The sequence below is a fragment of the Neocloeon triangulifer genome, unplaced genomic scaffold, assembly GCF_031216515.1.
Source record: "Neocloeon triangulifer isolate White Clay Creek 2 clone unplaced genomic scaffold, ASM3121651v1 ptg000012l, whole genome shotgun sequence".
Classification (NCBI taxonomy): Eukaryota; Metazoa; Arthropoda; class Insecta; order Ephemeroptera; family Baetidae; genus Neocloeon; species Neocloeon triangulifer.
Window position 1 is genome coordinate 17,083,399 of NW_026775554.1, and position 21,292 is coordinate 17,104,690.

General features: G+C 36.9%; 1 protein-coding gene across 2 annotated transcripts in view; it reads right to left on the reverse strand.

Annotated features, from left to right (window-relative positions):
• LOC132196374 (zinc transporter ZIP11-like) overlaps positions 1–21,292 on the reverse strand; it is a 28,435-nt gene continuing 7,143 nt past the window's right edge. For both annotated transcript variants that reach the window (XM_059618961.1, XM_059618960.1), the window contains 3 exons: positions 9,362–9,460; positions 9,143–9,301; positions 1–1,639 (listed from right to left, as the gene is read on the reverse strand). In XM_059618961.1, the coding sequence (XP_059474944.1) occupies positions 1,561–1,639; positions 9,143–9,301; positions 9,362–9,460 (337 nt within the window). In that variant the 3' untranslated portion in view covers positions 1–1,560. The remainder of the gene's footprint in view (positions 1,640–9,142; positions 9,302–9,361; positions 9,461–21,292) is intronic.

Consider the following 21,292-nt stretch of genomic DNA (forward strand, 5'->3'; position numbering starts at 1 on the left):
TTAATGTGTATAAAAACTGTCGTCGCGTTTATTTTGTTTCCGCATCTATTATTATCGCTAGCTGTGAGAGTTGAGTTGTTTTTGTTTTTTACTTAATGCACATGTCAAAAGTGTCATCACCAATTATGTTATATAAAACGGATTCCTTCATGAGATACATTTGTTATTAATCAACAGACAGAAATAAGCACAACAGATCGACAGTATTTTTACAGCAGGATGTGAATAACCAAAATTATATTAAATTTGAGTTTCATTTTCAGATTTAAAAGTAAATTCTGGAAAATCAGAATTACTTCATTTCGTCATTCAAAATTAAGAGATATCAATTTTCTACTTGGTAGAATTTTTAGAGTCAATGATAAATAATTCAAATAAGTAGTGTAAAGTTTTCAAATCCTGCTTTGAGTCAAAACAACAACCATGGTGATTAAATATAAATTCTATATACAATAGAGAATGTGATTCTAAAAGCATCAGGATATATTTTAAGTCAGATATTCAATTCAACAGCACAACGCAGAGTAGTACGTTTTCCTCAATTATTATCACATCTTCCTTACAAACTAATTTCCTATGACCCAGCACAAAAAAAATAACGCATCTTCTTTCCTCTTTATAGAGATTACAGAAAAATTCTGGCCAATTCACAAATGCAGCCGGAACTGGGAGATATTAAATTAAACAAAACAATGAAATAAATAAACTCGCTGTAGCAGACTTTGGACTGTTTACATACTTTCGTTATCGACAACCCCTAGCTGAATGAATGATTGACCGATGTGCCTCCAGAGAGTTTCAACGGTGACATTATTTTTCAAATGTGAGCGTTCATTGATCGTTGACTCGTCCATTCATTCAGCTCTCTTGCGCTTGGTTTATTGCAGAGGTGAATGGGCACAATTGCTAAATTGCCACTGCTGATTCTCTCTCGAGACGCAAAAACAATATATGAGGGGAGGAGGAGAAGTGACAGATTTTATTTTCTCACTAATGTGCTTAAAAGCTAGAATTCTTTTCAGCACCATAAATGACTGCTGCAGAGTTTGATAAATTGCCGTTTTTTTTTGCAACGCTCCCACCAAGCAGAGGATTATTTATTTTCTCTGCTTTCTTTGTCTGATCGAGAGGAATAAAAATTCGCGCATAATGGTGCTATTCTTCTTCTAAGGTTGGCGCGTGTGTTTGTTTTGGTTTACAAGTTAATTCGATGGCTGAATGAATGAGTCTCTTTGGTCTAGAGTAAGAAAGGAGTTGGGAATTTTTATATAGAAAGTGAAATTCTAAGTCACCTGATCTAGTAGGACGGAATTATTTAGTGAGAAAAGAAATTAATTTTTAACTAAATGCACTAAGAATTGGAATCGATGCGTCTACTCGTTTTAAAGCTTCGATAAATTAAAATTTATAAAAATCAGAAATTCTAATTTCTAAAATTCGATGAGAGGAATTCGCCGAAGGATGCTGGCTTGGCCAATAAGCAGTTGAATAAATTGATTTCAAAAGTGCAATTGGTCTGGTGGAGACTGGTGAGATGCGTCGTCAGTAAAAAATTCTTCTTTAGCCCAGTCCAACGTCGAGGGCCATCATGAGTGTGAAGCCCACGATTCCACCCCACGTCGCCAGTCGGCCGTTATTCCTGTGGACAAAAGGAAGGGCAGAGATTAATTGAAGCCAATGGCGTTGGACTCAAATTCCGGGACAATTTCATTGATTGGAAGGGTGCGGCAAGGTGCTGAAAGGATAATTAATATAAGGAATGTTCAGAAGTTGATTTTTTTTCCACGGAATCAATCCGCTTCCTGGTTTATTGAAATTTTATGGCCCATTCCCATTATATGCGCTTATTGAAATTTGATATCTTCCGAGAGTCGTAAAATTTCTATAGACCTTTTAGTAACAATTTTTATGTGGCAGACGAACCCTTTCATTTTAGTTAAATAAACATTTCAAGAACAAGCAAGGCTTCCTTATAAAAATTAAAAAAAATTCAGATTCACATGTTTTGTTTATTTTATTGGCTGCAGTTATTTTATTTCCTATATAATTTACTTGTTAATGTTAATAGCATAAAATATAATATAATTCCATAAAAATCAATGTCTGATAATATATCTTCATTTCACTTCATTGCATATATTATAGGTAATAAGACAACGTCCAAATATTCTAGTAAAGGCTTCTCTTTTAATTAAGGTTTAGCGAGTCAAACTGACTTATAATTAATTATGGAAATTTTACTTTGTTAATAATAATCACAGTTAGTAAAAGAAGGGAATAATCATTAAAATAAAAATGATACTATAATTTAAAAAAAATATGTTTATTGTGATAAAATTAAAAAGTAAATTTTAAGAATAACGAAATAAAATTATTTAATGATAAAATTAAAGATATGTAAAAAAATATTATTAGCAATTTTCAATAATTTTAGCTTTTTAATTGTTTCTAAAAGAAATTGGTTGATGTTATTTAGTAAATCCTATGCCAATTTTAGTCCATTTTTGCTTTCGGTTAAAATCAAGTTGATACTAAGCATCTTTTTTAGCAAAGGCCGTTTTTCAATTAAGCGATGTTTTTTTTTTTTTTTTTTGCAATTTTATAGTTCTGTCGAGCCACTGTCTATACTTTTAAGTGACACTTCTTGAGTTTGTGACTCACTTCTCCTTTCTTAAATTGTTCTCATTTAAGGGCTGTGGACTCGCGTGAATAATAAAATAATTAAGATTATCAGCTGCATTATTACAATATTTAATTGTGCGTCGTCGAGAGAGTGCGTGAGTCACACAGCTCAAGCGAGTCGAAAGAGAGAACATCCAGGGGCTCCTTGGGGGCGCTAATTCTCAATTTTTTTTTCTATCGCATGCCCAAAAACATAAATCGAGCCGGGAGGAAGGGGCGGCTCCGACCATATATGCAGAGTGGGTGAGTCGCAGTATTTAAGGAAGGTCATCCGCAGTCAGGGTCACGACGCGTGTGTCTATGTGTGGCGACGAAAATTCGCGAATGCTCACGCACAATATTCGGACTCGCCGGGCTATTCAGAGCCCACAATCGCGGCCTTTGTTGCCCTCGAACACGCCACAGAAAAAATTCAAACACGTGGCTCGTTTTGTTCTCGCGCCGGTTCGAAAAATCACACACTGTCCGTTTTGTTTTGATCTCCCAGCTGGAGACGATTTATTAAAATGTTTTGCCTTTTGTTCGGCTCTCGTGTGTTTGATTTGTGACAGGTGTGCATAATAAAGCGGAGGTTTCGTGTTATATGTCATAAAAGGTTTCGATACTCAATAAACTATGTGAATAATAGACCTCAATTATTACTCCATTGGATTTTGATTGCAACCAGCTAGGTGAATTATTTTATTAAAACAAATTTTGAATAGCATTATTTAAGATAAATTTTAAACTATCTAAAATGGAAGGAAGTTTTTTTACAATAAATCCTAAAACACTAATTTTTTTTCACTCGTCAACTCTTATTTGGTTTCATTAAGCAGCCATAATTTTCAAAATTGTTTTTTGCTACTTTATTTGATCAATTAACAGTTTATAGAAATAAATTGGAATTTTTGGGTAAATTTTAATTATTCCATGTTGATAATGGATTTTCAAAAAATTAAATTATTAAGTGAAATCTTCCATGTAATTTTTGTGTCTCAATCTCTCTCAAAGTTTTAATAAAATCAAATTTGAATTAGTTTTTCTATTTCATTTTTGACGGTTGACTGACTATATTATAAGGCTTTGAATTTTATCCTATGATCCGATTTTCAGATTGATATGCGATTTCGGTTAATAAAACAATTATTTTTTCCATCTAGAATTTATTGCAGCTGTCAGCTGAAAATTAGCTTAAGAACTTATTCAAAATATCAAATTGTGAGAATAATTTGAATAATTTATTATCATTTTTGACATTTTGCCTTCAAAGAATCTTAACTGAGAAAATTTTTGATTTGAAAATGCTGATTTTTCTCGTTGGAAAACATTTTTTTTCTCAGTTTACTAAGAGCAATGTGAACATGCTACACGAACACAAAGTATCTGGGCCACCGAATCAAGACTTCTTCTTGGGCAATAATTTATGGGCGCCCGCTCGGCATTCTCATGGAAGTGTGTTTGCCCGTGTTGCACTTACGTAGGCCGCCGAGCTTTCTTATTTCTCGCCTGCCTATTTGCCTCTTCTCTACTCTTTCTCATACACGCTCACTCTCGTACGTGGGCAAACACATCGCCGCGGAAAATTATTAGCACAGCAGCGCAGATAGCCAAGAGGGAATGCAACATTTGTGACGTCGCTTTTGCTGACAACAAAATCGCCTCGCACGCATTGCGAAAAAAGGAAAGAAAAATCCCCAAGTTGATTTTATGGCACCTGTCCACGTGCTTGGTAACCAATGAGAGGATTAAAATTGCAGTGATCGTTGCAAATCTGATCTGTGGGGAGCAGTGACGCACAAGCTCTGCAATTTCTCGATGAGAAAATGCTGGAGTTGCACAAGTTGAAGTCAGAAAAGCTGACGAGTTTTCAGCTGATGAGAACACGAATGAGGAAATTCATGAAACGTATTTTGAAATATATAGTTCTTCTTCCTCCTTTCAACAAGTTATTTTGAATTCAATTTAGGCATTATTTAATTTTTAAAATATACTAATTTTAAGACAATAATCGCAAGGATTAAATTAAAATGACATGGATTTTTTTTAAAGAATTTTCAGGACAAATTAAAAAAAAAAAATACAATATTGTTATGCAAGATACCTGCAAGTTTCAACTGAACATTTAGATTACTCTAAACAAATCTACAAGATTGAGTAACTTGACATAATAATTTATTGGAAACGTTGTAGGTAAAAACTTGAATTACTACATATTTTGAACTCTGGCTACAAATTTGAATTTTTTTTATATATTCAATATAAGAGAAATAAAATAAAAATATCCATACATTTCATAATTAACTGAAAATAAAAATATAAAATTATTATTAGAACTATAAATCAGCCGATTTAAAAGTAATGTTAATATTCTTTTTAAATTTTTAAGGTAACTTCCTCATTAAATTTAAATAATTTAATGTCAGGGGGTTTAAATTGTTTCAAACTCATAATATTCAGTCCATATGAAGATGCTGCGGCTGGTTTGCGAATGATTGCAAAAAAGTAATCCTTGTTTGAAAAGCATACGTTTATTTAATTGATTCAGAATGCTAAATTTAGTAAAAAATCAAAATAATTTCCACTATAAATGACTTATAATTTATAATTGAAATTTTTTTTAGGAAATTCTGGGTAAAAAGACCTTTTTAAAATCATATTTTCCTCTTGTTCGTTGACTTATAAGCCAAGATGAAGCAACCGGAAGTCAACGTGAATCATTTTAAAATTTTTTCTTTGTGGAGCAAATTCATCAAGTCGATTAGGACGCCAGATGCAGTGGTGCTCGGCGCATGGATCGGGTCAATAATCGAAAATTGAGTATTATTTTGACCGGCTTGTTTGTCTCGGCTGGCGAAAGGGAGGAAGTCGTTTCAATATTTAATTTCTCGCTCGGTCTCGCCAGCGGTCAGAGGGTGTCACATTTATATCTTATTTATGAGGGAGGATGTGCGAGGTCATCTATTACGTCAGTGCGTGTTGCCCCATAACCTCTTGATCCGCGCACTGCCATCGACGCAGCTACCGAAAAATCGCATGATACGAAAAATTAATCAAAATAAATATACGCGTTAATTTGTTTTATCTGCAGACGGTCTAGTTTGCATGGGAGGTCTAATTAATTCGGCGTGTTTCTTTGCGAGGAAAAACAAAACGGTTGGCGCCAAGTTCGTTTTTTTATGAATGAAACTCATCTTTGGCCGATCTCTTTCTCTCTCTTCTCCACTATGACGACCTTTCGGGGCCGCGCAGACTTTACACGCCGGGATGAAAAAAGATCGGTCTTGGCTGATATGTTGGGTGTTTTATTTTTTCATCGACCAGTCAACGTCCAAACGCAATTGACGCACATCAGGAGTTTTTCTCTTTCCCCGAGCGATTGCTTCACTTCATTGACATCATTGATAAGCAAGAGCGCCTTTCCAACAAAAAAGGGCGTGCTGCCTTCGATTGTGTCCTTCTTGGTTTATTTATGGTTGGTAATCAAACATAAATAAGCTCAAATGTTTGTTAATTTCTGTCAAAAATTTCGTAATGACGTCTTTGGATGAAAATGGAGGCAAAAAATTGTTTTCTCTGATAAAATTTATGCCAAAAATAAAATAATATTCGCATTTAGTTCCAGATCTACTTTAAGTATATAATTTAATATCAATTGAGTAAAATGAGAAAAAATAATTACCCAAATTACAGATTTGCGTTGAGATGAAAATTGCAGTGGTCATTGGCTCGAAGATGTCAATAAAAAGCAAAAGTATCAAACACGCTTAATAAAAATTTAGGATTTTTGGCTTATAGTATTTTTTTTTTAGCTACATTATTGTGTTTGAAGTTTCATTAAAAATTTAAGACGTTTGCTGAGATTTAAAATCAAATATGTTGCTTTGAATAATTATGTTAATATGAATTGCTTTGGGTGCTGTTGTGCAGTAGAGAAAATCCTACATTGTTTTAATTTAACCAAAGATTCCATAACAGAAAATGATTAAAAAATTCAATGGGATTCTAATAATGGTGGAAAAATATAAAAATTTAATCTTTTTTAACCTCAAGTTGACTCAATTTCTTTGATTTAATTATAAATTCTTTTAAAATAAGTTTAATTTAAATGTGAAGTTTGAGGAATTTTTGGGTCTCAATCCTACACGCCGACTTTTAGGCACCACAATTAAACAGCAATTTTTGTACATAAATCACGAGGAGCTGCAATTAAAATGCACTAACGAGCAAACGATGACAAATTTCCGTCGTCAAGTCTTTTCTCTCTGATGGGCTAAGTGGCGCCCCGCTCGCACATAATGCAGCGCGCAATCAAGACGGTCGGCGGGCAGCTTAATTGGAGCTTAAGCTTCTGAATGAAAAGGATATCAAAACAACCTTTCGGGTCATCGCTTGATAAAAAGGATCGACGTGCACAGCACATAATTATTGACGTCATGCAGGTCCCCGGCGCAAGAGAGAAAGAAAGGATGTGACGTCTTTCGCCCCCCAAGCGAGATTAGCATAAATATTTTCTCGGCTACTTTCTTCGAGCCGAAAATAAAAATCCGAGTATTTCAAGAGCGCGCCAATAAAAATTCCAGCGCGCGCTCAGCTTTTAAAACCAATATAAACACACGGCGCGCAGACCAATTCGCGCCGCGAATCGCTTTTGGCCGGCCAAACGCACAGCATTTTTAATAGCAGAGACCGGCGCACAATAACAATATTGCACCTCTCTCTCTTTGGAGAGCGACGAGGGTTACAGGTCGTGGGAACAAGTTATATTCCTCTTTCTTTTTTTTTCTCTCTCTCACTCGCGCTGCGGCGGCGGCGACACCAGAAAAATTATATAAGAAAGAAAGAGGGAGGGTGGACTGATCTTTTCATTTTACTATTTATTCCCTCCCTCTCTCTTTTGATATAGCAGCGTGGGATAAATCCATGATTCTGTACCGAGCAAAGAAAGGGAAAAACTAAACGACCCCTTTTCAATTTTCGAATCTGGTAGGACCTAATTTGCCCACAATGCTCTCCTGTTTTCTCAGCTGCACTCTGCGCTGTTTTCTCATAGGAAATATATTTATTTTATTTTCGTCTGCCGCACGAGACTCTCAGAATGAGATCTTTTATCTGATGGCTGCGCTCTCGTGAATGAAAGTAAAAATACGCGCTAATACTTTTCATGAATGGAGACAAGATTTGTGTACCATTTTTTCTTCTTAATCCTATAATATGCTGCATGTTTTGCGTTTCAATTGTGATTGTTCTCAGCAGGTTCACATGCATGCCAACTTTTTTTTATGAAATTAATGCTCCTTGTAAGAAGTGCGTTTGCATGCTTTAGATCCGAGATTCTCCAGAGAAACTGCTTCTCCCGGAAAATGGTTATGGGCGCAGAATTATTCTTACTCGGAATGCGATTCAAATCTTCTAGTGCAAGGAGGACGTAATTATTTATCTTGCACTTATTTGTCTTGAAAGCGTGGAGTCTACATTTATCTGATCAATAAAAAAAACTAGAAAATAAATTAACTTTGGGAAATTCTATTTAAATTTTCCCAACCAACATCGTTTCAATTTAGATCTGAAAATTCCTAAACTTGAAAATTGATTACGAATAAGGACAAAAAATAAATTTAATTTACACCAATGATAAAAAAAAAACACAATTATTTTAATTATTAACAACCAAAAATAATGACGTAGTATTTATTTATTAGAGAAAGTAATTAATCAATTGAGAATCCCTTCAGTTTGTTTGTGAATTCCGTTTCAGCTTTCAACTTTTCAGCAGGTCTTTGTGTTCCGTGAACCAGAAGAGTGAAATTTCGCTGCAGCAAAAGCGCATTATAAAAAATTCAAGTGCTGTCTGACGCTTTGTCTGCAGCCGCGCAAAATGAACGCGCGACTCGATTCAAGCGACAACAAGCAAACTTTTTAAAAGAAATTCCAGTCGTTTGGGTTCCCAGAAGAGAGAGAGACGGGCCGGATATCAACTCATTCCTTAATTACGAGGCGCTATATCCTTAAAAGGACAATCTCGGTCCGCGCACGACCCTTTCACTCTGGCAGCGGCACCAGTGGGCACAAGTACTTGGAACAATTCGATTAAACAATGTATTTGGGTCAAAGCACAGACACACAGGATGCCGTCATGCAAGTGAATATGCCATATGTACCGAGGGCAAGTACGTTGCCCACACATGCAAAATGCAACAATAATAACTGAAAATACGCCCGCCCTGCGCATTAATCATGAAGCCGCTACCAAATGAGCCAAGCTGCACCACGCCCAGGGATGCGACTTTTATAGAGTTGATGCATCACAAAATAGACGCAGCACACGCTGAATAATTCACAATTTAATGCTGTGCCCGACAGTCGGATCCTCTGACGAGTTTCGAAATTGAATTCGTAAGAGGCCGCCAAAAGAATTGATTAGCTTTGGAGCGACGTGGGAAAGGAACATATTATAATTCAAAATGATGCAAGTACTCACCCTGAATTAGCCTCAGGCACAATGTCGTCGAGCACCACGTAGATCATGGCACCCGCTGCGAAGGAGAGGGCGTAGGGCAGCAAAGGGGAGGCCACCTGAACGGCGGCCGCACCCAAAATGCCTGCAATGGGCTCCACCATGCCGCTGAGCTGACCGTACCTGGGGATGGAAATTTTCAAAATTGGAAAATTGAGGAAAATTACAAAATTTTAGGCTCACCAAAAACTACGGGCAATGGAAAAACCGGCACCATGAAGGGGCAAACTCACAGCAAGACCTTCAGGGAAGTTCTGCAAACCGATTCCAATAGCAAGATTCCTGTGAACAGAAAATGTTTTGTAAAATTTCAAATTCCTTTGTTGAAAAGTTATATTTTTAATTTATTTGGTGATTTTCAAGAGTAAGTTGAAATTAATAAAATAAAGAAAATTACTTATATACCCATCAGCTAGGGAATGCTGATATAAATTTTAGCCTTAAAATTGTCAAAATTATAAGTTTTAATTCAAGGCTCACAATAATACTGCAATAAAATTAAAAATTAGCAACTTTTGTGAGGCAATAATAATAATAATTTAGTATTTAGAGAAAAATTATCAACTCAAGAATTACTCATCATTCAAATTATTGTACTTCTATTTTTATATATTTTCAATATTGACTTTTTTTCTAAACATTAATTTATATTTGCTCTTCACTAAGATCTCTGAAGAAATAAATCATTAATTTTTTCTGCCAAGTTTAATTTTGCTGCGATAAAAACTAAAGACAATTTGATCCTTTTATAAGACGCGTATATGTTCAACTTCTCAACAGCTTTGCCTTTTATGGTCGCAAAATCTTAATATACTGCGAGAATATTTTCATCGTTCTCCGAGAGGCAAACTTGTTCCTTATCCTCTCGCCTTATATTCTTCTGCGGGGGTTCTGCAAACAACGTAGCAAATCGCCTTATGATCGATCATTGCGGAGCTATTTTATTTATAGGCCCAATCCAGTTCGACCTTATGTATAAAACACATAAATATGCATCAGCAACAAGTGCCGCAACATTGTATCAAGGTCATTGGACAATTTGCACGTCGGCTCGGCGAATTCTAGCAGTTTTTATTTTATCCACGCCTAGCCACGCATATAATCATCCTGAGAGAGAGAGGAGCTCTCTTTAATCAGCGTCCATTAATAACAACAATATACACACACACCACACATTCTACCGTGGTGTGTGTGCCGAAGTATGCAAACTCGAATCAGGGAGTGGCCCTCGCCTCTCATACTACTACATATATAATAAGCCGGCGATGGAATCTCTGCTGCTTTTGCTTGACGTCGCCGCCGCTCCGTGGCTCCGTCCGTATTTAAAAAAATTTTCCTTAAATGTTGGTGTATTTGATACTGGAAATGTACTGCTTTGAGAGAGCAGCGCAGCCAGGATCAGGTTAGGCCGGCCTGCACTGCCTGCTGCCCCCTTTCCAAGGTCAACCATGGTCGGAAGGAATGCGGCCACCATCAGAGATGACCGCCCCCCTAGTCCCTCCACCTCTCCTCCCCCCGCAGCAGCATCCGAGAGCCACCCGCCTAGCTCGATGGATGGACCAGCGTTCGCACCTTGCCGGCTCCGTTTCTTTGAAGAAGCTGATCGAGAGAGGTGAAATCCTCCTCGCCTCCTTTTCTCCTTCACACACACACACCAAGTGTGTGCTGGAGAACCGACCCACAGAGACCGGTGAACGCAAATAACGCGCCCGACAGACAACAAAATAAATATAATGTGTACGATTCTCACGTCCGAGAAAAAATTAACACTTTTCGGCACACGAGGCGCGTTTCTGCATATCGCCACAGACGGCACCAATGTTAACGGAAAATATCAAATTGGGTTTTTTCCTTAGAGATAAAGAGCTTACCTTTTTTAAATTTTAGTAGGAATCCTTATCAATTGATTATTTAATTTAAAATATTGCTTATTAATGTATTATTTATAAATTGCGGAAAACATGGAAAATTTTCAGATTTGTGGAAAATGTCTAGCGTTTTGATTATTATAAGATAGTCTTTGGTGAGGAGACAAAACGTGGCTCTCAGAGCTGGGCTCTGAAGCGACCCTTAATTGATACAAATATTACAAATTACAACAAAACCTCTGTTTCTAGCATATATTCACCAACTTGTATTAGCTTTAAACAACATTTCCTTATTTAAACAAAGTAGGAATCGAGGTGTCTTTTAGAAAAATAGGTATTATCTTGATGTAGGAATAAAAAAGGGCAATTTAAAAAAAAAAATACATAAGAGCTTAATTTTGCGCCTTTCAATTTTCCTCCAAATTTCAGGCAATCTTTTCATTATTTCCAGTTTAGATTTATAATTTTTACTTTATTTCTCTCTTCCCTAATTTTTGTTTACTTCAACCAGTTCACCTTTTGGTGCTCACATTCGGTCAAGCTGTAAATCAAAACTTTTCTCTCAAAGCGGGCGTTTGTTATTTATGCAAAGTTTTGATTGCGCCGGCGATAGTTGGTCCGAGGGGCTCCTCTCTTTTCTCTCTTTCTCGAGAGAGTGATGTTGTAGGTACGTATAGCTACGTGCACGGTCATAAATTTAATATAAATGAGGATTTTTGCCGCGGCGGCAGCGGCGGCGAACTGCAAAGACCCGGCCGGCGATACTTGTTTGAGTAGAAAGCCCAGCTTGCACGCTATTCATTATAAAAGGAACTGACTTCTTTTGCTCCTTCTTCTCTCGAGTGTAATCTTGTTAGTACTGACAATGGTCATTATTATCCGCAGCCGAAAAATAACTTATGGTGCCAAACTGAGTTGGAGGCGTGCGGAAAACAACGTGGTCTACATCACAATAACGAGCGTTTTTCCCACAGATTTGAATTATAAAAATTTGTTAGTTTCCAGTTATGAATATTTAGTTATTCAAAATCAGAAATAATAAATCATGAGATTAGTTACAAAAAAAAAAGGAAAAAAATTGAAGATATAAAAGAAATTATGGAAAAGAAAAAGAGAATCCATACTTTATTTTGATGTTATATTTATGAAACTTTTAATCCATTGATTTTGGATTCTAGTTTTAATTTTAAAATCATTATAAAAACTTTCATGTTTTGAAATCAATTTAAATTATAATATTTATAATATTTTTCTGCAGAGATTTCTGGAGAATCATTCAAGAATCTCTAAAATTTTGAGTGTTTTCATAGTTTTAATCTAGAAATTAAGTTTTTTTTTATTATATTCCAACATTTTCCTCAATAATATTCAAATTTCAGTCAATTTTCATGGTATTTTTTTTTTGTTCGCAGCGTTTTTGTGGAGTACAAACGATCTCATTCACATTTCAGCCCGCATATTTTCAGAATGTCTTTGGCTGCCAAATGTGTACGTCGACTGTTCCCAATTGCGAAAAGCGTGATTTCTGCCTCTTCTCATTTCTGCACAGCTGCTTTCGAGAGAGGTAACAAGTTCGTGGCGCGCCGGAATTCCATCCACCAGTCGTGCCGCAGGAAAAGCAGCACACATTTATACTTGCGCGCGTGTATGTTGTATGGTTAAGCCGGGGCCGAGGAATTCCATTAATTAATTTATCGACTGTTTAAAATTAGCAATTTAATTGCACCTTTCACATTCTTGACGCACACCACGTGCGCGAGCAAGAATAAAGAGAGAAAATCAGCGCAAAATGCTCCGATAAACGGAAAGGTCACGAGGCGACCTTGCGGTGACCAACGGCGAACGGCCCGCGGCCACTTGTTGCATTTCCGTCGATCCACACGCATAACTGACTTGTGTCAAGCGGACAGGTGCGTTTTCTGAGCGCGACTGCTGCCGCGGGCGAATTCCTTTGAAAATTCGAGCTCAATCAAGATCAACGCACGGATTTCAGGAATCTGAGCGTGATTTTGGAGGAAAATAAGGAGAGAGGGTCGCGTGACCGTGCCAATCAAAACAAATATCAGTCAGACGAACGACGCTTGATTATTAATTTTCAACTGAATGCCTCCTTTCATAAGTGGCAAGTTGGCTATTTTTAGATTGCTGGTAACGAGTCGTTTCACAAAAGTTATGCTCAAGAGGCAGCCTGAATTTTTTACCGTTGGATAACTCAGGACATTCCAAAATTTGCTTAAAATTAGCAGGTTTTAATAATTTTGACATTAAAACTTCAACTTTGTTGAAAAAAAATTGATTGGAATATTTATAACTATTTAATTAATTTTTTTTCCATTACAGATGCGTTTATTTGGCAATATTATTACAAAAAGTGACTAAATTGAATTTTACTTTTGTTTGATGAATTCAAAATTTGCCGACTAAAATTGGTCATTCTGAAAATACCTTTTTCAACTTCAATCTCAATTGAATTGAGAAAACTGGCCTTTAAAAAAAACGTAAAAAATTTATCAACATCAACGTTATTTTGCTTAGTTTAAAGAGATAATGAGGTAAACATTAAATTTGCAACTAAACATTTGTAAAGCTGAAACTTTTTCTGCCAGAGAAAAAAATTTCCAATGAAGTGGAAACTATTATCAGATGTCTATGATCGTAATATTGTTCAATGATTACTATTAACGCTACTGCTGTGCAAATGGTGATCACGCGAAACGATTTTTGGATTAATTCTAGCTCCATGAGCCTCAATAGAGAGAAATTTTACTTGTTCGAAAAAGAGCCATAAACGAAATTAATCAATTATTATTTCCTTTCCATTCGCTCGAAGGCAATCCCAAAATAGACACCACAATACACAAGTAACAGGCGGCACAAAGTAACAATCACGTCTAATTGACAGTAATTAAGGGTTGGTTGGAAATTTTCAATTAAAGCATCTAAATGAAGGAAAAAATAAGAATCTCCCCACTCTTAGCTTGCTCTCAGCATTCCGCCTTTTAAAATTCTCAAAATGATGCAGCAGCTTAACGAGGAATGCAGCCGCGGGCTCTTTTGTGTGTTTGATTTATAAAAAAGCCAAGAGAGAGAGAGAGAGAAGGAGTGCATTGACCTTCGTCATTATATTATGGTGTGCAGCAGAAGGGAAGGGTTGCTCGTTGGTTGGTCAGAGAAGAAGAAGAAGAAGAGGAGTGCAACCTGCCGCTGCAACGCGAGCGACGTCGATTCAAGAAAGACTGCATTCCTGCAGCTATCCCGAGAGGAAACCGCGACCTTTGAAAAGAGACGAATCAAAAAGAAGTGGAAGTAACTCTATCTGAGCAACGAGAGCAAAGATCATTCGGCACAGAGATGAAATAATTTTATTCAATAATATTATTATGCTTTTCGACAAGAGTAATCGATACATATATTCGTCAAGAGCAAATAATGTGTAAATTATTTTCCGGCTCGCAGGTGCATTTCATTTTATGCATTTCGAATGCAAACCTGTTCCAAATGTCAGTTAACTTCTGCCTTCTTCTTTCTTTCTTATTCCTGCAGCTGCAAAACAAGTTTCAAATTTCTTTGAATGAACGCACGCAGCAAAGTGCATCGCTCAGGAGAGATGCAATTTCTCGTCGCGAAAGGTGTTCGAAGTGCGTGTGCATATAATTGCCGACGTTGGAATTGAATTATTACATCGGTGGAATGGAGTGCCTGACAGCTGTAAAACGCACTTAGTGCTGGCATAATTAAGTGACAAACTGCACTTCTGCAATGACCCACTTGCAAGAGCAGCATTTAAAAATTAAAAAAATAAAAACAAATTGTTTGATTAAATAAGTAAATAAAAAATAATACTGTTGTTTATTACTTTTTTTGAAAAAAATGTCACTGAAATTTTTAAAAATATAAAAATATAAACTGGCACTGGTTTTTATTATATTATTAATCGGTTTTAATCCTTCAACTTAAAATCTTACACTAAACCAACACCTTTAATCTGAACGGCAAATCACTTTAGAAATTTTCACACCTGAGTGTGAGATTTATTTTGTTTTATTTAATTGGGAAAGATATCAATTTGAAAATTTTCAACAAATTAAAATTAAATTAATGTGAATTATTATAAGTTTACTTGATTTTAATGGGAATTAACCAAAGATTTAAAGTTTTAGAAGAATTTTTATTTCAATTTGAATTAATTTTTCTGACTCATTGGCATTCCTGCACATGACACAAACGAGAGGTGGCGCATAAATGAGAAAGAAAGAGGCTGGCTGCTTAAAGCATTTTGCTGTCAATTGTCGTGCTATTTACAGGTTCGGCAGCACTCCTGTTCTCAGAATTACATGTCCGGCGTCGGTATGCAATAATTAAGGGATGGTGTGAGCTGTAATAATAATGCGGCTTAACTGTACCCACCATAGGCATCAATAATAAACTTTTTAATACGCATTCCACGTCAACAAAAAAGTAGTTATAACATCAGCAAGCGGTTGGTTGCTCGCGCGTCGTCGCTTATACATTCGAGTGACTGAACTTTTTCTCCATTCAGCTCATCGCGTCCTGCCTGCGTCCGTCGGCAGTGCGCGAAATATATATATTTATAAATACAGGCACATACATGCAGACACGCGAGCAGCTCCAAACGAGTAATCCAAATATTTTTCATTATGCGGATATATATAAAAAAGGGCGTGACCAAAGGGCTAGGCGTTTGCTTTGCCTGCTTTTTGCCAAACCGACTCCAGCTTGGCCCGGCTAATTATTAAGTTATAAAGTCGGCTGGCGGACTGGCGCTGTCAATATATAATTCTCATTAGAGGTTAAGTAGTGGCGGCAGCGCAAGAGTTTGATTAATTATGTTCGACGAGTTTCAATTCTGAAATTCAGACAGAGAGCCGGGCGGACACAGCCTGCTTTCAAACGAGTCTTTTTCTTTCTTTCCTTCGCTCTCTTGCTCACAATGTAACACTATATTCTGTCCACAGCAAACGTGATGCTCTTATCAGACCATTTTTCAATCTCGTGTGACTCTCCTTTGACATTCCAGGTTTATATCATGGACCCAAAATCAGAAATTGTATAAGAGCTTTGAAAAAATTGCCATATTTTTTTTAAGTTTCATCGTATTTTGCAGATAAAAATTTGATTATTTTTAAAAATTCATCAATCTATCTAGTTGAATTGAAATTTAATAAAATATAAATAAAGGTTAAAGCTTTACTAAATTATTCCTTGATGACTTTTGGCTATAAAAAGAAGTTCTTTAGAGTTTTAAAGACTTTTCCTTAAAAGAACTATAATTTTCTTCAATTCTGTAGTACGTGTATAAAAATTCAAAAGAAACAAACGCACCGCCATTAGATCTCTCCTTGTAATTACATTTTGTTTACAACTTGCAGTTAAATAACACTTTCAAGTTTGCTTTTTTTCTAATTTGATGATTTATTATTGTATAATGCAGCTTCTCAAAAGCTAAAGCTCTCATGATGCTTGAGAACACGTGCTTGTGGAAAAAAACGCATTATTTACGACTGCAACCCCCTAATCAAAAGCCCTGTTCGAAATTCCCATGGTTGAGGAGAGTGAGCACCGATTGTGCACCATCGTGGAGAAGTGCAGCATTAGAGGAGTGATTTACGGCCGTTTCAGCTGATGCACGGCTGCAAGTAGTGCTTTATAATAAAATCCAGCAGAGAGCTCAAAGGACAGCAGCAGCAGACCGCGAGAAAGAGAAGAGAAGGAGATGGGCACAAATATTTTCTCGCGGCTCGCAACTCACAACGTTCCAATCGAATGTATGGGGGCCAACAATGGGTTGGTATTATAACATTGGCGTGCAGAAAAGAATAAGGCATGTGCAGCAGAAGCAAGGTCGGCACGCTGAATCGCCTAGCTCTTTGGTTGGCATTACTGCTCCAATTTATCTCCTGGTGGAATGTTATAGATCTGCACCGGAATTTCATTCTAACCGTTTGCTCATTTTTCATATATTCCCCTGCAATTTTTATAATTTGCGTTTCTTTTTTTTTGTCCGAATCCGCCAAGAGATGAATCGGCAAGAGATGGACCACAGGGGATTATCACCATCGCGGTGTGTATTATATGAGAGAGGGCCACAAAGGGGGGAGAAATGTCTGTGATGTGTGCGCCATCAAGCCAGACGAGTCAATGACCTCTTCTCCTTCTTCTCGCACTCATCTCGGTCCACTCCCACAAAATTCCTCAGCACCACCACCAACTCCCTCTTAAATAGAATAAAAAATAGATTCTTTCATGTATTTTTCGGGCTAAGAAAATGAATAATAGTAAACACACACGCGGCGCCGCGGCCGCCTTTTTTATTATTTCTTGACCGTCCGTCCTTCTCGCGGTGCGCGCCTCTCGGAGCACCGACTGGCCGGCCTTTAAACTCGCCGGGACTTTAAAAATGGCGGCCAATTTGAGTTAAAAGTCCCGGCCAAGAGATGACCTCGAAAATTCTTTCAAATGCCAGACCGTCTACAACAAACACATGCACGCGAGCTCTAAAAAAAACTTCTAATCTAATATTAATTAAAAGTGTGCAATAAGATTAAAATACATAATATATGAAAATTAATTCTATTGAATTTCTAAAAAAAGAAAAAAAACTAGATGGAAGATTTGTATAATAATATAACAATCATTTGTAGTAGTAGTTCTACAAAATTTCTCTTTATTGTCTAGTTTCATTTTGCAAATCACTTAAATTTTGAAACCGGGTTCCTCCTTGCAAGAGAAAAATAAAAATATGAAAGGACAACTGACCCCAAAAGGCGACATGCTGGTACTTTAAAAATAATTCCACTTATTTTTTTTTTATAATTCAAAACTTTTTTTATGAATTTTAAATGTTTATGCTCCATAGATGCTACCCTGAAGCAAAGCTATTATGATAAGCGCTCAATTTCAATTCTTGTTGTACCAAAGCTGAAATAGTTATGAAGGGGAAGGAAAAGACTCAATGTCACTAATGTACGAGTAATAAATGACGGAATAAATGTTAATTATGGATTGATGAAATTTATTAATTAAATTCATTATTCTTTTAAACTCTCAAATTAAATAAAAAAAGAAAAAGTATGTAAAGATAGGATAAGAATTTAACAAATTGAATTAATTCTGGCTAACTGGCACAGTCATGCAACAAAAACGACGCTCTATTCAAACAACCGGCGGCTTTTATATTCAGTGTCAGTATAAAATTGAAAATCACGCCGCACACAATTATTCCGTACACAAAAATGCAGCACAAAGACGCACTAGCTGCATTCAACAGCCGGCCGCGGCAAAGTGAAAAAAGCGATTAAACCGAACAAGAAAAGTCGCCGGCGTTGCGCGTTTCCCGGCCGCGCGAGATTGAGAAACCATAATAAATTGAACGTGAAAAAATAATGAGGCCACCATGCTGTTGGATTCTCCGAGCCGTCGCCGCTGATTATTCAAACAAAACCTCGCTCGGTTTAAAGTCCACCCCCGCTTTTCGTTCTACTCTCGGCTGGCTGGCGGCGGCTGAAGAAGAAGAAAATGATTAGCGGCGCATCCGAAGCGAGTGGCGCCCACCGACTGCCATCTCTAATTGCAAGAGCAAGCACCGCGACGGAGCCAGCCTTTCGACTTTTGTTCGGCTGCCTTGAATTTATGCACAAAAATACACACGGCCAGTTCAACGACCCGACCCGTGACCTCCAATCAATTGGCCGACACGTGACGACCGCGTTTCTTTCCTGCACTGTTTGTTTATTTTATCTTGTTGTTTCATTGAAGAATTAACGCCTCTCTCGCGGCATGAATGGAAAATGATATTAATATAAAAAAGGGTTGGCCAGGCAGGTAATTATTATTCAGGTCCGGCGCGAGTAATTACGCGCTACTATACACTCGGAAGGCAACGCTTTATAAAAAGAAGGTCTGTAAAAGAGGCGCGCAGACAGCATCTGTACCACCGGAAGTTGTGCTTATTGTTCACCACTGTGCTGCCGCCACAGAGATGAATGGAGAGCTCTGGTGAATATATATATATAAAATATATGGGAGGAGAATGATGAGATGGATGCGCCGTTACCAAAAGGGGAAGTAGTAAATATCCGCCAGATTATGTGTGGCTCAAAAATAATGTGACGCCGCTGTGCGAGTGAAAGGAAAAAAGGCGAGCAGAGTTCTTCTTTCGGACGTTTTCCCTCCCAAAAAAAGACGGATGCTTATTGCAGGGGTAGATAAGAGATGTTGGATAGCGGCTTATCTCTCTATTTGCCTTCCCATGACACATCGTTCGGTCTTCAAATAAACAAGCCCTAATGTCCGCTTTATCTATGACCGCGGCACCAAACTGATCGTTTGATTTATTGAATTGCTCCCTGTTGGTGTAAATATATAAAGCTTCGGCAGGGCCTTTGATCCCTAATAAATTTTGGGAACACTATCAAATATTTTCAAATCAACATGGCTTGATAAATTTTGAGTAAAATGAAAACGTAGAATACGTTTTTTATTACGTTTATTTAACTTCCATTTTCAAAAGATAATTAATAGAAAGATATATGAACTATTTATAAATAAAAAACGAAAAATAAATTTGCAAATTGTCTCAACTCAAAAAAGAAAAAATCTGCAAATAAATAAATTTTGGAGATAAGGATTTTTTCTCCACATCACTGCGCTATACTGTTTTAAATGGTGCACATCTTTAATTTTAATTTGCAAGGAAATGAACGAATGATTGCATAAAGATAATAACGTATGTATCTAGCAGAATAACAATTGCATAATAAAATATTTTTCTTGATTAATGATCGTTGAAAAAATCTATATGCTTACCGCAACTAAATCAAGTATTTTTTCCTCGTCATAATTCATTAATAATGGAAAAATTCTGCCTTTCTTGCAGTGACCGTTTTAACCTTTGATATAACGCACATAAAAGGGCAAAAAAATTATAATGCTTGTGTGCAATTAAATTGCACAACACACTTATTCACCTTTTCTCTTTTTGCTTGTCCGAATGTGCCCGCGGGCAGCGGTAGTTTTTCTCAAGTTGGCCGGCATTTCAATTTAATTCAATTTGCCGGCTGTTGAGATGTACATGCTATACAAGAGTACACTACTTTTATAATTGGCAGCGCACAGATGTTCTCGTGGGCGGATCAAGGGGTTGCATCACTGCTTTATATTGCTGCTCCATTCATTATAATTCTCATTGTCTGAGGCAATAACGCCATTAAGCGGCACCATATAGCATATTATTATATTGAAACGAGCGCGGCACGGTGCTCTCTGTGTATTTGCATCTCTCTCTCTCTCGCCGGATTATTTCTCACGGGCTGCCCTAGCCGTAGAGCTCCTTCCCGTGTGCGGTGCACATGAGCTCACCACCGCAATCGGCAGCAATGAAGGCGCACGCAGTAATGGCATAAGTGACTGCTGATGTCAACATTATAAAATATAATCTTATTCATCATCGGCCTATGATGGTGTCACCCCATTCAAACAAACCGATTTATGTAGTACACACCATGCGAATCTCGCCGCGCGGCGGTGGCACTTCTGCTCTGCGGCTGCTGAGAGCGTGTGTTTGTTCAGCGACACAGCAGCTCCTTTAAAGGAACTTTCTTGCGCTTGCATCCTGGTCTGAAAAGGAAAAACGCAGCAAGAGTTCTCGTCGAGTGGTCGGATCGGTGATTAGTGCACCGGAATTGTGGTGAAAATATAAAAGAGCTCCGAGAGTTGGAAATTCCCTCCGGTGATTTTCAAATGAGTGAAAATCAATTTTAATCTAAAAATAATCGGAAGTGTTTCCGAGACATTTTAATTTTAATAATCAAAGGTTTGACATTTTCCCTTCCAATGATAAGATTTCAAATAAAATCCGAAATATGAGATTTTCTGTGTTTTATTTAAATAGATTAAATTTTTATGAAATATAAGATTTTATTTGTCTGGAAATTCAAAATTTATTTAAAATATAATATTGTATACTATCTAATTTAGTGAATCACAGCTTTTTTATCAAATGAGTTCTTAAGATGAATATATTTCCCATCCTTAAATAGCTCAAACATTTTTTCCTACAGCTGTTGAAAATCAATAAATTACAACAATTAAGGTTCTTTTGTCCTAGAACACTTTCTGAATCTGGTTGTAGATTGCATTTTTTTTTTCAAACGATCCCACGCACTCACTTCACCATTCACTGGCTGACTGGCTTTTTAATCTGCTTGGTGTTTATTTTACAGAATAC